The 14,172-nt window shown below is 43.2% G+C and overlaps 1 protein-coding gene across 1 annotated transcript in view; it reads left to right on the top strand.

The window, feature by feature from the left end:
* Positions 1-14,172, top strand: part of LOC306821220 (neural-cadherin) — a 243,339-nt gene that overhangs the window by 65,097 nt on the left and 164,070 nt on the right. The window contains exons 3-5 of the mRNA XM_079339503.1: positions 2,708-2,933; positions 5,064-5,268; positions 11,356-11,467. Of these exons, the coding sequence (XP_079195629.1) occupies positions 2,708-2,933; positions 5,064-5,268; positions 11,356-11,467 (543 nt within the window). The remainder of the gene's footprint in view (positions 1-2,707; positions 2,934-5,063; positions 5,269-11,355; positions 11,468-14,172) is intronic.

Here is a 14,172-nt window from a genome sequence, read left to right as displayed (position 1 = left end):
TATAGCTGAATGTTTTACATGTTTAAACACATGCCTGGCTGACATTAGGATCATGTAAACAACACTGCCAGAGCCACAAGGAGTTTATAATAGGTGTGTGAATGATCAACAATGAATATTATTGGCAGAAATAGAGGGCCCCAAAATCTAATTTTTCTTAGGAGGCTTGGGCCGGCTCTGCATGGTTTCTACAGTTTCACTACATAAAGGTAAAGTGGGAAACTATTTGCACAAAGTTTTTTAAGCAAACTAAAACTTCAGGTTGTCTTTTATAAGTAAGACAAGACGGGTCGCCGCATTTTAGGGGGGGGGGCTTTAAGTCTGCTGTGAGCCAAGCCTCGGATTCTGAAAACAAAACTTCCTCCCTGAATGCAACACGGGCAACTCGTAGAAAACACAACGACACACAGCTCCAGACTTATACACACACACACACACACGCACACACACACACGTGGAGGAAGTGTTGAGTCGCTGACAGACCCGGTTTCGATCAACTCCTGATCCATTCATAGTAATTATTATTTACAGATATGTTATCTTTAGGTCGTTGAGAGGCACAGCTGCTTTCCTGATGGAAAGTTTGTGTATGACATGATTTTTAATAACGGCTGTAAAAACCACCAGCTCTTTTTTTTCACTCCAACTGCAGATGGAGATTAGAATATATTTAATGCATAATGAAACATTTAAATATGTTCAAACAGCACGGACTGTCTTCTTTTTAAAAGCTCTATTTATGAGCTGTATTTGGCTGTATTTAGATATAAGACAGTGGATAGAGTCAAATCAGAGCAGGGAAGAGCCCCGGCCGTCAGCTTGGAGGACTCTGTACATTGGGTGGGTGCTCGACCCACTTGGCCACCGGCGCCCCATCCTCAGTTTCTCCGAGACGTTCTCCATAATGCAGAATCAGTCGTCTCTGCTGCTTTCTTAAATTTCAGCCTCCACTGGACTCGTAAGTATTTTGTGCACGCTGGTTGAGATTTCAGTGGGATATAAATTTGTCTGCCTATTATAGAACACTTCCTCTTAAAGACAGCGTGGTTCACTTTTCCCCTCGGGGGCCGACTGAGGTTGAATCACTTTATAAACTAAATGAACACAGAAACATTGATTTTACTTTCCTAATTTGAACTTCTTGTTTATCTGAATTGATGCCGCAGTCATTTGTTATGCTAACACAGGCTCTCTTTGTATTCCACATATCAACATGTTAGGAAGGCTGGCCGTCCGGTCATATTTATCTATGGCTCTGAGCTCTAACATAGAGAGGCTGTTATGTGTCTCACCACTCTTTGCTTTTGTGCTGAGAGCAAAAACAGATGAAAGTCTGGCACAAAAAACTGGAGATCAATAGGAAATCTCACCTGTTCTCTAGCACGACTTTAGTTGGTTATTTGAGTGAGAAAGACTCCCACTATTTCCTTCAAACGTCTTTGATTGAATTATCGCTTACCTTTAGCTGCTATCAATGGTTCCTTCATATTCTCTTTCCTCCAAGGATATAATTAGCATCACAATAGTGTTTCCAGAAAGACTGTGTTTAGAGATTGCAGTGTGGAGGATGAAGTGACATTCAGCTGTGAGTAAATCAACGTGACGACTGGAGTTGTCCCCATAGCTGAATTTTGAATTTCTGTTGAATACAAATAAAAAACAAAGATTTAATATCTGTTTTAATACCATGGCAACAAAACAGGGGCGTGTCCAGACTTGTTTAAACTGGGGAGGCCTACCTAGCATGCCGTCTTATGCAGAGGTAACATGAGGAAGTGAATTTATTAACCCCTTCTTTCCGCACTAATTATTTCTCCTCGTAAGAAACTAAATTTAGCAACAAATAAATCTTTTTTTTTCTTTTGCTCCAAGTATTTAAAAAACTGATGCAAACTCATAAATGTTGCGTTTGTTTTAACGAACGTCCTGCCTCTGATCAGGCAAATAGACAAACTAAGATTTTGTTGGGTTTTTTTGCAGCGCAGCCAAAGTAGTTAATCTATTTATTAACTAATTTAATCGTTGATTGGTACAAATTAAAAGTAAATAGAGATATTTAGCTGACAGCCATAAATTGATTCCTACAATCCTCCAGGCCAATAATTGGTCTCTACTCATGCGCACACAAAACTAGTTGATATAATAACTTCTAATTTCTGCTGGTAAATTAAACCGGATCACTGAATACACACCACCATCAGAAACACTCTCAATAAAAAGCAACATATACAGAAATCATTGTTTATCAGGAATAAAATATTTCCTCTGATGATCATGAATCATCCGTAAGGTCTTTATTGAAGGTTTCAGTTTATGGGCGTATCAACGGTCCTGTAAGGTCTGAAGCTCACAGTCAGGTCGGGACTTTGAGACTGTGAACCTTGAAATGGTTTTAGACAGGAAACATGAGAAATGAAATTCTGAACTTTTATTTGTGAAATGAAACAACATAAAAATAATGAGACGATCCTCTTTGCTCGGTGGAGATATTTTTTTCTAGGCTCATTTAAATGTAGACATTTTTAATGTATGAAAACAAACTTTTATAAGAAATTTCTTAAATCTTTTTCCTTCTCACCGCTGAGTGATGATGTCATATTTGTAATGCCAGGTGCCGTCAGATGATGATTAATTTGTGGCGGATTAAAAAGACGTGTAGAAATAAAAGAGAAAACTTGAATCTGTAAACTTGAACTTCTCCCTGCAGGTGGGGATGGTCGTTTCGAAGTGGACAGGAAGAGCGGCCATGTACGGACCACGGGCCTCCCCCTGCAGCGGGACAGGGAGTACCTGCTGACCGTGGTGGCTGCAGACCGGCTGGGCAGCCGCAGCGCCCCCGCCGTCGTCTCGGTGGTGGCTGGAGCCCGGCCGCCACAGTTCACCAACGCTTCTTTCACCATTTCCATCCCGGAAAACACCCCTGAAGGACAGGCGTAAGTTTACACATGATCACACGAGCATCCTCTAAATCATCCGTGTTGAACTTATAACCACAAAAAAAAAAAATCTTTAAACCTGAACGTCTTCAGTGGTAATTAAAATGAAGATCAATCTTTTGGATTATCTCTCTATTATCTATACCATGCACAGGCATAATCAATATCTACTCCAATGAGGTGAGTGCAGTCCTGAAGTCCCAACACACGTGAAACACACACACAGGTGGGAGGGCCCTAACAAAGCCAAATCATGATAACAACAACAAACCCCCCCAATGATGAGAAAAGTCCATCCTCTCCGTCTTCGGCCAGCTCAAATTTCTGTTCAAACAAATGAGCTCAAACAGGCCGTTTGGAGATGTTCCCTTCATGACATCACAAAGGGCAGTAGCCCCTCCCCCAGGTGGGTGACCCTCCCACAGCTAGGTGTTTGTTCTGCCCTCTGAGTCTGCCTTCTCACCGTAAACAATAGGACATGGAGCCAGAAAGCAGCGAGTACACCCGAGCCCTTCCAGAGAGGGGGCGTGGTCAGACACAGCTCATTTACATATTTAAAGCTACAGACACAGAAACAGCCTGTTCTGAGCCGGGCTGAAATAGAGGGGTTTATAGACATGATCAAATACAGGATCAGAGTGGATTTACAACAACACACTTCAAACACATGTTGAAGAGGAGCTCTGACACTTATGTAAACTGAAGAAGAGGAGAATATGTGACCTTAAATGGTTGGACTGATAAATCCAAATTTTTCTTTTTTTACTTTTCCATAGTCTGTTTTTTTTTTTTATTCAACAGAATACTGAACACATTTTTGTATTGTTTGCGTGCTACGTTCAGCCTTGGGCAAGTATGATAGGCTGCACAACATTTGAAGTGTTACCTGCAGCTGAGGCTGTGCGCACGCGCACACACACACACACACACACACACACACACACACACACACACACACACACAACCAAACACCCTCAGGTCGGAGTAAAGTGGTGACAAGTGTCCTTGGGTTTGTTGCTTTATCGCCTCTAGCTTCTTTTATTGGTCGAGAACATCTTGCAAACCAATAAAGTGGATATGTCAGTCTAATTTATTGTGATGGTTTTGTAAGAAACACCCTGGATGGGTTAGATAACTCATCTAATAATAGCCTCGCTCCGTATTGTTCACTTGTCTGATTATTATACCTGAAGACAGAAATGAACTTGAAGTCATTTCTACGAGTTCTCTTTGGATTAAAATACGTATTCTGCTCTCACTCAGCGTAACTTGGCTCTCCATTGGCTCTAGGGTTGAGTTCAGTAATTAATTCATTGAATTAATAGAGGTTCAGTTTACTCTTGAGAAAAGATGACGTCTGCGATCTCTTTGGACTAAATCAGCACCAACGAATGAGAAAGAAGCCAACAATCTGCATTAGCTTCACGTGACGGCATCAACATGGTTTGAAGCGTGGCTGTTACACCCGAGCCTCCACCAAACAGGTTTTAACTTATTGAGCAAACATGCTAATATCAGTCATGCCTCTGGTGGACTCTTCCCTCACCTTCCTGTCACTGGAAGACCCCGATGAAGGGTTGGAGGATATGAACCCTTGTTGTAGTGAAGATAACTGAAAAACTAAAAATACATTAGATTAAAGTTTCCTTTGTGGATTAGGGATGCTGCTCTGCATCGTCTCATCATTATCTCAGCTCGATGTTTGTTACTCACCAGGTTTTTTAATGTGAGCCAAATTATCTGCAGAGGTCTCATCTTCTTCAGATCCAACAGACGTGGTCATTATGAGCAGTAAAAACACTGAATTATGCAGTTTAAGGTTAGAAATGAGTGCCTCGCCAATGCTCCTCTGCACACGCAGATGTTCAGTGTAGAACAATCATCCATTATGTCATGTTCTACGGATACCAGAGGGACAGTTTCACCCTGACTTCACGCCCCTTAGTTCCTCATAATGACGTCCCCTCTTTACATGCAGCGAAAACAAAACTTTCAGAGGGTGTGTTGTGCTTCTCATGTAAGCAGTGTACATTGTTCTCCTTCCCAGTCCTCCTTCCTGATGTGTACTCTGCTGTCTTCCTCCCTCGGTAAACGGCGCCCTTCTCCTTCTTCTTCGTGTCTCCGCAGCTTCCTGGTCACACCTGCAGTGTCCTTCCAGGAGAAACCGATCACCTACAGCCTTCTCATCAATCCCAGCAGCCTCTTCTCCATCACTGCAGAAACCGGGGAGATCAGCTTGACCCGCCCTATCGACTACGAGAGCGACCAGCACCGCTACCTGCTACTGGTGCGAGCCAGCGAGGGCCTGGACAGCTTGAGCAGCGCTGCAGAGGTTTGTGTGTGTGTGTGTGTGCGTGCGTCACATTTCCATTGTCTTATTCGATAACTGCAGGTTTTTGAAAAACTCAACGATTTGTGACATGTCAAGGTTGTTTCCTCGACTCCTAACAGCCTTCTGAATACTACAAATGATGTCTGACAAGTCTTCAAATTAACAAGGCTGCTACCAGTGGGGTGATGTCATGTGATTGGTTTCTAGACTAACATGTCTGACTTTGATCTGCCGTATTTTAACTTGCTGTCACTTGCTTCTTAAGGGAGATTTTTTTAAGAGTAGCACAGTGACAGTTTGCAGGATGACAGGTGTGGAGCTGTGGTGAAGAGTGATGATTATGATGTTTCATGCAGACAATAAAATCACCACCAAAGTCATGAAATCTCAAACTTCAGCCGTGTGTGCAATGAGCATTTGGACTTGTTGTTTTTTTAACACACAGGCTGTGTGAGCGGTACGACAAAATACTCTTCATCATGTTTGGCCTCGCTTCTCATCAATGACACATATACTGAATATTTTATGCCCTTAACCTGAATTTATTGAGAAGGAGCCGAGACCTGAAAAGACAAGCGTGCACATCCATTTTGTTTAAAGCTAAGAGTTTTGTCTTCTGTCAAACCCAAAACGGTCTGGCCTGTCTGGACCGACTGCTCTGGAATTCCCAGCGACTTCTTTGAGTTGTCAGGAGGTGAGAGAGAAGAGCGGCTGAGTGCTGCAGGCAGCCATGCATCTGCTCCGGTTTCCATCATTACTCTGGCCTCGGGCTGAAACATGTCCTGCTGAACCATCTGTCCTCCACTGCTCCGCTCCGGGCCCCGGTGGACTACAGAGCACAAGAGCCTCTTCATGACGAGACGGGGGAATACAGCACGGGGAGAAACTGTAGGAGAGCGTATAAATTTAGAAGGGCCGAGACGGCGAGGGGAATAAAGAAGAAGAATTAGAAGGGATTCTGTGCGTGTGTCATCTGCTCCTTTGCCTCCCGTCTGGAGTCTCTAAAAACATTTGGATCCTCGCCTTGTAGTCGATGTCAGAAGTCATTGGCTTTTATCTGACAGCAATCAGTAGGAAAAAGTCAGACAGCATAAATGTGTAAGAGAGAGCAGGGAAGAAAACAAGAACAGGTAACTCATTAAAGGAGAGAGGAGACAGTTCGAGAGGGAGTTCAACTTTGAAGTAAACGGATGGAAGAAACACCGTATTTGCCTCTATGAGGGTTCATTGTCTGATGAGCCCACTGCCCAACAGAACTGAAGTATTGCTTAATGTGTGAATTATGGATCAGAAGTTTCAGATTACATCAGATAATAGACCTTCAGAGAGGCAAATATGGTGGTGGACAAACACATCTGGAAGGACCTGACCTTGTTGTAATTGTTCAACCAGAGGAAGGTCCAGCAGTAACTAGCTGAAAGTGGGAATATCGCCACCTACTGGAGAGGAGTGGGATCTACTCTCGTGGTTCTTAACGGTGCATGTAGCGCAATCCTCGGTGAAACCTGCACGAAAAAAAAAAAAAAAAACACGCCAGCAAAACGTGCCGTCCTTATTATGCTACGCTACGTTAGCTCTTCTCTTTAGACTGCCACTGCAGCGAAGCTCTGAGTGGAGTCGGCAGAGTGGGAGCATTTCGGGTACATCAAGAATGAGCACAGTTCTTTATATTTACCTGTATTATTTTTGAATTGGATTATGTGATACTTTAATACTCACTGGACACAACAAGCATGCTGTGGGTCACTGCTGGAGCCTCTGAGATTTAAGGCTTCTGTAAGTCACACTGCAGCAGAAAACATACAACAGTCAGCATTTTTAATCAGTGCATTTACAGGAAATAAAAAAAGACAACAACAACAACAACAAATGCTAAAATGGCAAAAAGCTGATGTGCATAGACTGCACAAACGCGTGCAGAGAGAAGTGAGGCGTATGTTCCCACAGACCGCTCCGGGCTACAGAGGGGAAATAAAGCAAACGTAGATGTTGGTTTTCTTCGGGACAGTTCAAGCTTAGCTAACGCAGCTCATCTTTCTCATCATCCACTCAAAGTTTTGTCACAAACAAAACACTCAATTGAGATTTCGATGAATCCTGATATCTCTTTCTGATGTTTTCATGCTTTTATTATATCTCCAAATACAATTAAAAATCAGTACAAATATGTACAATTTAAGTCAATTTCACTGAAACTTTTCATTTATCCAGCAGACATCATTAGCTGAAGAAGAGAGACGTACCGACATGACAGAAGTGAAACACAATAATAACAAACGTAAAGTGTAAAGTGTAAAGTGGATTTCATCTGAATCCGGCGCCCCTCTGGTTCCCTACTCAAGTCCTGACAGACTGACCCACTGCGCCCACCAATGAGAGCTTTAGAGGGAGCACAGAGGGGAGGCGGTGGGTGTCAAAAAATCAAACCCTGCCTTTGATGTGTTCTTCAAATCTGCATCATCAGACTCGACCTCCTGTTGTTTCCTGCGGCGTGTCGCTCATTAGTTCTGTGTTTTTGTAACACGGCAGTGTTCAAATCGCAGTTCTGATTAAAAAAGACAAAAGAGAGGGTGACCGGACTCCTTGGAGCGAGCGGCCCGCGTGTCACCGAGCCGGTCTGCTCAGTTTGTAGTTTCTGAAGATGAACAACCCTGCCTTCAATACGACTGTCTCTTAAGCTCAAAGATATTTATTTTAGTTTTTAGTCAGTTTTACAGGATAAGTAATTTCATCTCCTCTTTATTTAGCAGATGTTTGTATTCAGGAAACAAAGCCAGGAAGTGCAAACAAACGGCTCCGAGTCCGATCTGACCAACAGGTGCTGACAGGAAGTGAGCGGCGTCATCTACAACGACTGTCGATTGTTTGACATCAGATAATCTTTGAGTGTTTTCGTTGGACGTGAGAGCAGAGAGAGAGGCAGTCTCTGTGTCATTTACATGCACAAACACCTCCCTGCAAATGATAACAGATGTGACTCTCTACATTAGAAGCATATAACCGTCCTGTTCAATCATTGCTCATGTTAGTCTTTAGTCTTATTTCAACCTTCCTTTTGATGGACGGTTAAATCGTCTTCTGACAGGTGTTTATTTCTACAGCCAGACTGACACTGAGCAGGCGGGGTCGTAACTGTCTCGACTTCCAGCACACACATGACAAAAGGGCTTTTAGCGACCCGGCTGACTCATGGATCCAAAAAGACGGCATGTTATGAATCCGAGTCTTCCTGCTGTCCTAGGGCAACCGAAAGAAAAGAACGAAACAAAAAATTGTGTACATTATCTTTGATTGATTGTTAAAATGCAGTTTTCTTGCTTAGATCAGTAACAGCTTGCATGTCGTCATGGAGACGGCCAGCTCGACTGAGTCTTTCATGAGGAGGAAGGCGACTACGTCCCGCTGAAGATGTGCTTCAGAACTGTTGCGTTTATCTTAAATTCACATCGTTCCTGCGAGCGACATCTCGTTATGTTCGGGGTCACCCGTATCCTCGCCGAGCGGTTTGTGGTCGTGCCCCCATGTTCACAGGCTGAACTCCTCCTGACAGGCATTAAAATCCCCAAAAACAAATCCTTTAAAGTTTGCTGTAAATTCAAAACTATCAGTCACATGACCGGCGGGAGGACGGAAGAGGCAACTATTGAACACCTTGAGGAGATTCAGCAGAGGGCCTTTTAATGTAACACGTCTTCAAAACAACGCAGGCCTACATGACTTGACAACCACAGAAAAACAGAAATATCAAAAGACACTCCGGGTTTGTCCCTTGTGACCGACACACAGCACACAGGACACGATTTTAATCTCTAAAAACGAGAAGGAGGTTGTTCTTCTGCTCTCTCACAGGGACAGCACACATTTCCTCCGCAGCCTTCAGCAGTAGGAAACCTTTCGTACCATCAGTGAGCAACGTCACAGGAAAACTATGAAAAATCAGGGATGAACTTAACTTAATGTTCAGGCTCTTTACTGTGATATAAATACTGTATATTAACATTAATATAACATAACAATAACAATAACATAATAACATTAATATAATGCCTACTGTCATATAAATATTATATTTAAAGGAACAGTGTTCACTGCATAGAAAGCTCCCTCCTCAAAAACCAGCACCTGCAAAACTCAGCTGGGCAGAGATTTCAGATTTTGAATGAGCTGTACTTCACTATAAGAGTCGTCTAAAGAGAGGGGCCAGAATCCGAACATCAGGTCCGAGATCAGCTGGTGAGCGCACGCCCTGAAGAACAAGACAAGAATGTTCCAGAAGAGATCGATTTCACTCTGGAGTCAGCTGCGGTAAAAAAAGAAACCCAGCGTAGTCGTGCTGCTGCAGCAGATTTCATGGTATAAACTTGAACACACACAAGAACCTGCTTTGTGCTCACATTTAACCCCCCCCCCGGCTGAAGTGCTGCTCACGCCTTTCTGATAGGGAGCTGAGCGCAGTGCATTCTGGGTGTTGATGTATTTTAAAGCAGTTTCTCTTTTTATTGGAAGTCTATTGTTTTCAATGGGGCACATTTGGGCTTTTAAGAAGACTTGGTGTCAGGCCAGTGCTTCCACTTCTGAGGCGGTCCTTTTCTACGGAGGGAAGTTGATTTTATTTTGCTTTTTCAGAAATGTGTCTCATTTTTCTCAAGATGGCGAGCAGAGACGGCGTGTTTGTGTGGACCAGAGTCACTGAGCATGTCTTTAATTTGCAGGTAGTTTCCAAGTTTCTCCCTCCAGGAGTGATAGCTCATCGGCACCATTAGTTACCTAACCAGCCTGAGACCTGCCTGCAGCTGCCTCCGGATTGTGTGTGTGTGTGTGTGTGTGTGTGTACCTGTGTGTGTGTGTGTGTATTTGAGCTCATCTTGCTTTATTACGGCTGACTTCCCTCTCTTCTCATTCAATCTTGCTTTTCCTCAGACTCAGTATGTGCAAACACACACACACACACACACACACACGCACGGTACCTTCATATATCTTTCCCTGCCCTCGCCATTTCCTGTCAAAATGGCACCTAGGCTGTCCCACACGGGCATGCAAACACACACACACACACACAAATGTCTAACGGTCACTGACAGACACACAAATCACCTCGGTGGGTTTTCATGGTCGGTTATTATTTTGCTGTTCATTGCTTTGGCAGCTGATCTTTGCTGAAGGATTAATTTATATTACAGAGCTTCATCCTACTGGGACCTAATACAGGTGCTATTTACACACCGCACAGAGTGTGTGTCGTGATGCGGTCTCGTGTGGAGAAGCAGAAGAGGAGCTGGTGGGTCAGAGAGGCTGGCCTGCCGGCGTACGTCTGTATTTATTCCTCCTGAATGCTGCGAGCAGGTATTCAACATCTGCTAGAAGATGCTGTGTTTGCCTTCGTGTCCCTAATGAACTGAGCCTCTCACACACACACACACACACCTCCATGCTCACACCACACAGATTCACCTCTGCACACACTGATCCACTCTCATTTGTTGGCTCAGGGCTTCTGGAAAACTGCACCACATTGCATTCTGTGCTGATCTAGTGAAGTGAGCGCACTGTGCCGACTCTGCAGCCGCTCCCTCGCTGAGGAGCAGTAAATAAACCACGGGGATCAGGATCAGGGCAGGCTTTTGGAATATGTTGGGGAGAGGCTTGCTTTTGGTTAGAGACAGGGTTAATTTGGGTTACTCACAGATGAAAACCTCTACAGTCCCAAAGAAAACCAATTCCAAACGGTGCCTGAAGTCGTAATCCCAGATTTTAAATTTCATAACTCTAACCCAGTGTGACTTTTAATCTACTTTTTTTTCCCCACTTGTGATTGCCTGGACAGGTTTAGCACATGTGGAAACAAAAGCAGTGTTACTGGAACCTGCATGAGATCAGAGAAGTACAAACTCTGTGGGCTTATTTCTCTACTTTAGATATTGTCTCTTAGTGTCTCTCCTGGTTAAATGAAACAACAGTCAATGTTGGATTTGTTGAATTCCACTTGCAGGAATGCGTGTGTACACACATGCAAATGAAATGGCGATGAAGGTCTCGAGTGTGAGTCTCGCTAACTGGTTTATTCCCTCCTCATTTCTCTCTCAGGTTCGAGTTATTATCGTCGATGAAAACGACTGCGTGCCCGAGTTTCTTCAGTCCATTTACAGCAAGGATGGCGTGCCGGAGACCGTGACGACTGCAACCTCCCTGCTGCAAGGTGAGACGTCAGGGCGCATTTTGTTTCTGTCCATATTTCACCCAAAGTCAAACTCTTTGGTGACTTCATCATGGAAAACAAAACAGTAGAGGCTTTATTCATGTCTGTCACAGAAGAACTTTGGATTTTTCCTTTATGTATTTATTTGTTTTAAAAGTGAAAACGTTAAACGTGGTCATGGGGAGTGACTGAAAGGAGGAGATCGCAGATACAAGCGGCTGGGTGTCTGAAGTCAGATAAGGAGCTCGGACATCCGGAGGGAGCTGGAGGAAGAGGTGGCATCTGATCAGGAGGCCTCCTGGTCTTCATTTGTTTATTTCAAGTTTATTTGATGTGGACTTATCAATTACATTAGACAGACCAGATGCATTGATTTGAGTGTTTTGTGCTAATTTGCAAAACTTGTTCACAGGCGGCTTTTAAGAGGATAACAACATTAACAAAAGAAGGAACGGAAAGAAATCCAAATAAAACAAAACTAAAGCACAAACAAACAAACAAAGATTGCAAGCCATTTTCCACGTTAGTTACAGACTTCAGAGCAAACGGCAACATGATCACGCACTCACCAGTTATGAGCACTGATTTTAGATTTCAGCCATAGTTTGAGTCAGAGCTCGCAGGGGGATTAAATATCCTCCAGGCCTGAGAGCACCTCGGGATCCCCCAGGAGGAGCTGGGAAGCGTCCCTGGGGAGAGGGAGGTCTGGGTCGACGTGACACACGCTCAGAGGAGCAGAAGAAAACGGATTGATACACGACTAAAGAAAAAACTTTTTGTTATTCAAATATTTAATTTCTCAGATGCTGCTCGACCTAAGCTTGTCCTGACTAATGCCTGATAAACACAACAGAGAATAAATCATGGAGGTATTGAAGGAAAGAGCTGCAGTGGTGTGCGTTCTTCACATTCTGAGTTGAACACATTTCAGCAGGTAAAATCTGTGTACAGGTCAAGCAAATATCTTCGCTTTCTCTGTACACGGAGGATTTCTAAAAATTCAAGACTTCTTCAAAAAAAGCAGTATTTCAGACCGGAGGTAAAAACCAAAGTAGGAGCAGCTCGGTGAGTTAATGTGCACCTTTTATTTAAATGTTTGAGAAGCTCGGCTGCAGTGGCTCTCACATCTGAATAAAAGTGGCCTTTTTTATTTTTTTTAACATTCATGTGTTTTGACTGGTCAGGAGACAGAGTGGGTACTTGTCTGCACCGGCAGCCGTGAAATCACCGGCACTTCCATCAGCGAGGCTGCTCTAGTCCTCTCCTTCACTGTAACGACCCAATTTCTACCCCGGGAGGATTGCTTAAGTTTCATCTTATTTGAGGAAATGGTGATGGTGACTCTGGTGGGTTTGACTTATCACAATGTGATCTTTCACAGTGTGACTTAACACTGCGAAGCCTCGTCTTTTATAAGGCTCTGACAGGCTGCCAACAAAAGTTACTGCGAAGAATTTCACACTTTTCTTCTCCTCTGCTCTGCTGAGTGCCATGCTATTAAAAATACATCTAATGTCGCCAAAAAAAAGTACAATTATTCACCCGAACCCCATGACTAATAGACACGACTTCCATCTGAAAAAGCAGCTTCGAGCCCTTCTATCAGGACAGAGTGAAGGTTAACGCGAAGCAGACGGGTTTCAATATAGAAACACAAACCGGGCTGTGTCAAACATGATGCAGGGGAATAAAGGACTGCATGCATTCAATTATTAATCACTGCAGTTATGACATCTCTTTGGAAGGCTTCATTTGCTTCAGCTTCAGGCAAACAAAACTTTCATGTTGTGTTCACACGACTGGGTGTGTTTTTTCTTCTTGTGCGTATGTGTGTTTTGATGGTGATAATTACAGTCTCCACTGTAATTATCACCATTAGTCAAATGCAGGTTATTTGATGAAGGGCAAATTCTCAGACCGCAGAGTGTCACTCCAGATTATACATCTGTGATGACCTTTACTCTGACTTTGCATTCTGGAAACGTTCATCAAAACCTTTACATTCACGATTATGCAGACAATTTATGCATGGACTAGAAGAGTTTATAATACTAAAAAATAAAAATAAGTACCTTTCTTTCACATGTAAAGATATTTAACTGTCAGACTATGACATTTTTCTCGGGGTGTGTATCTGGCAGGGTCTACAGGGACCTCCCATTTTTTTCGACGGCTCTGGTTCAGGAAGTAGATTTCCCATTTCTGTATTTCTATGTAACCAGATTTCTGTAACCATGACAACCAGCTATCCCAAAACTTGTGACTGGAAAACATTTGATTTGGCACCCAAAACAGCGTTAAACATTTTTGAGAAAAATAGGTAAAAAGAGGTACAAGACTTCTGTACATAATTCTCTTCTGGGGACGGGGAACTACACATCCCATAGTGCATTGCAAATGATACTGCTTCTGATTGAAAGTAACTTTACTCTTTGTTATCATCTTAATACTATTAATACACGTGATGTACTATGTTGTAGTTTGTGTTGTTGAATATATGAACTCCATTCACTGCAGCATACCAACAAGGTTACTATAGTGCATTTCAGGTTAGCTAACTAACTAGCTAGCCTACTAGCACTCGACAGACTAGAGAGGCACTCTATGGTCATGGGTAGTGTAGTTCTTTTCCCCGTTATCGTAAATAAACCGTGTTGTGCTTAAAACAAGGATGATATCCGACGATCTCGCGTCTCCTACAGGAG

Source organism: Symphodus melops (genome assembly GCF_947650265.1).
Source record: "Symphodus melops genome assembly, chromosome: 3".
Classification (NCBI taxonomy): Eukaryota; Metazoa; Chordata; class Actinopteri; order Labriformes; family Labridae; genus Symphodus; species Symphodus melops.
Note: the sequence above shows the minus strand (reverse complement) of the source record. Positions and strands in the feature narration are given on the sequence as shown.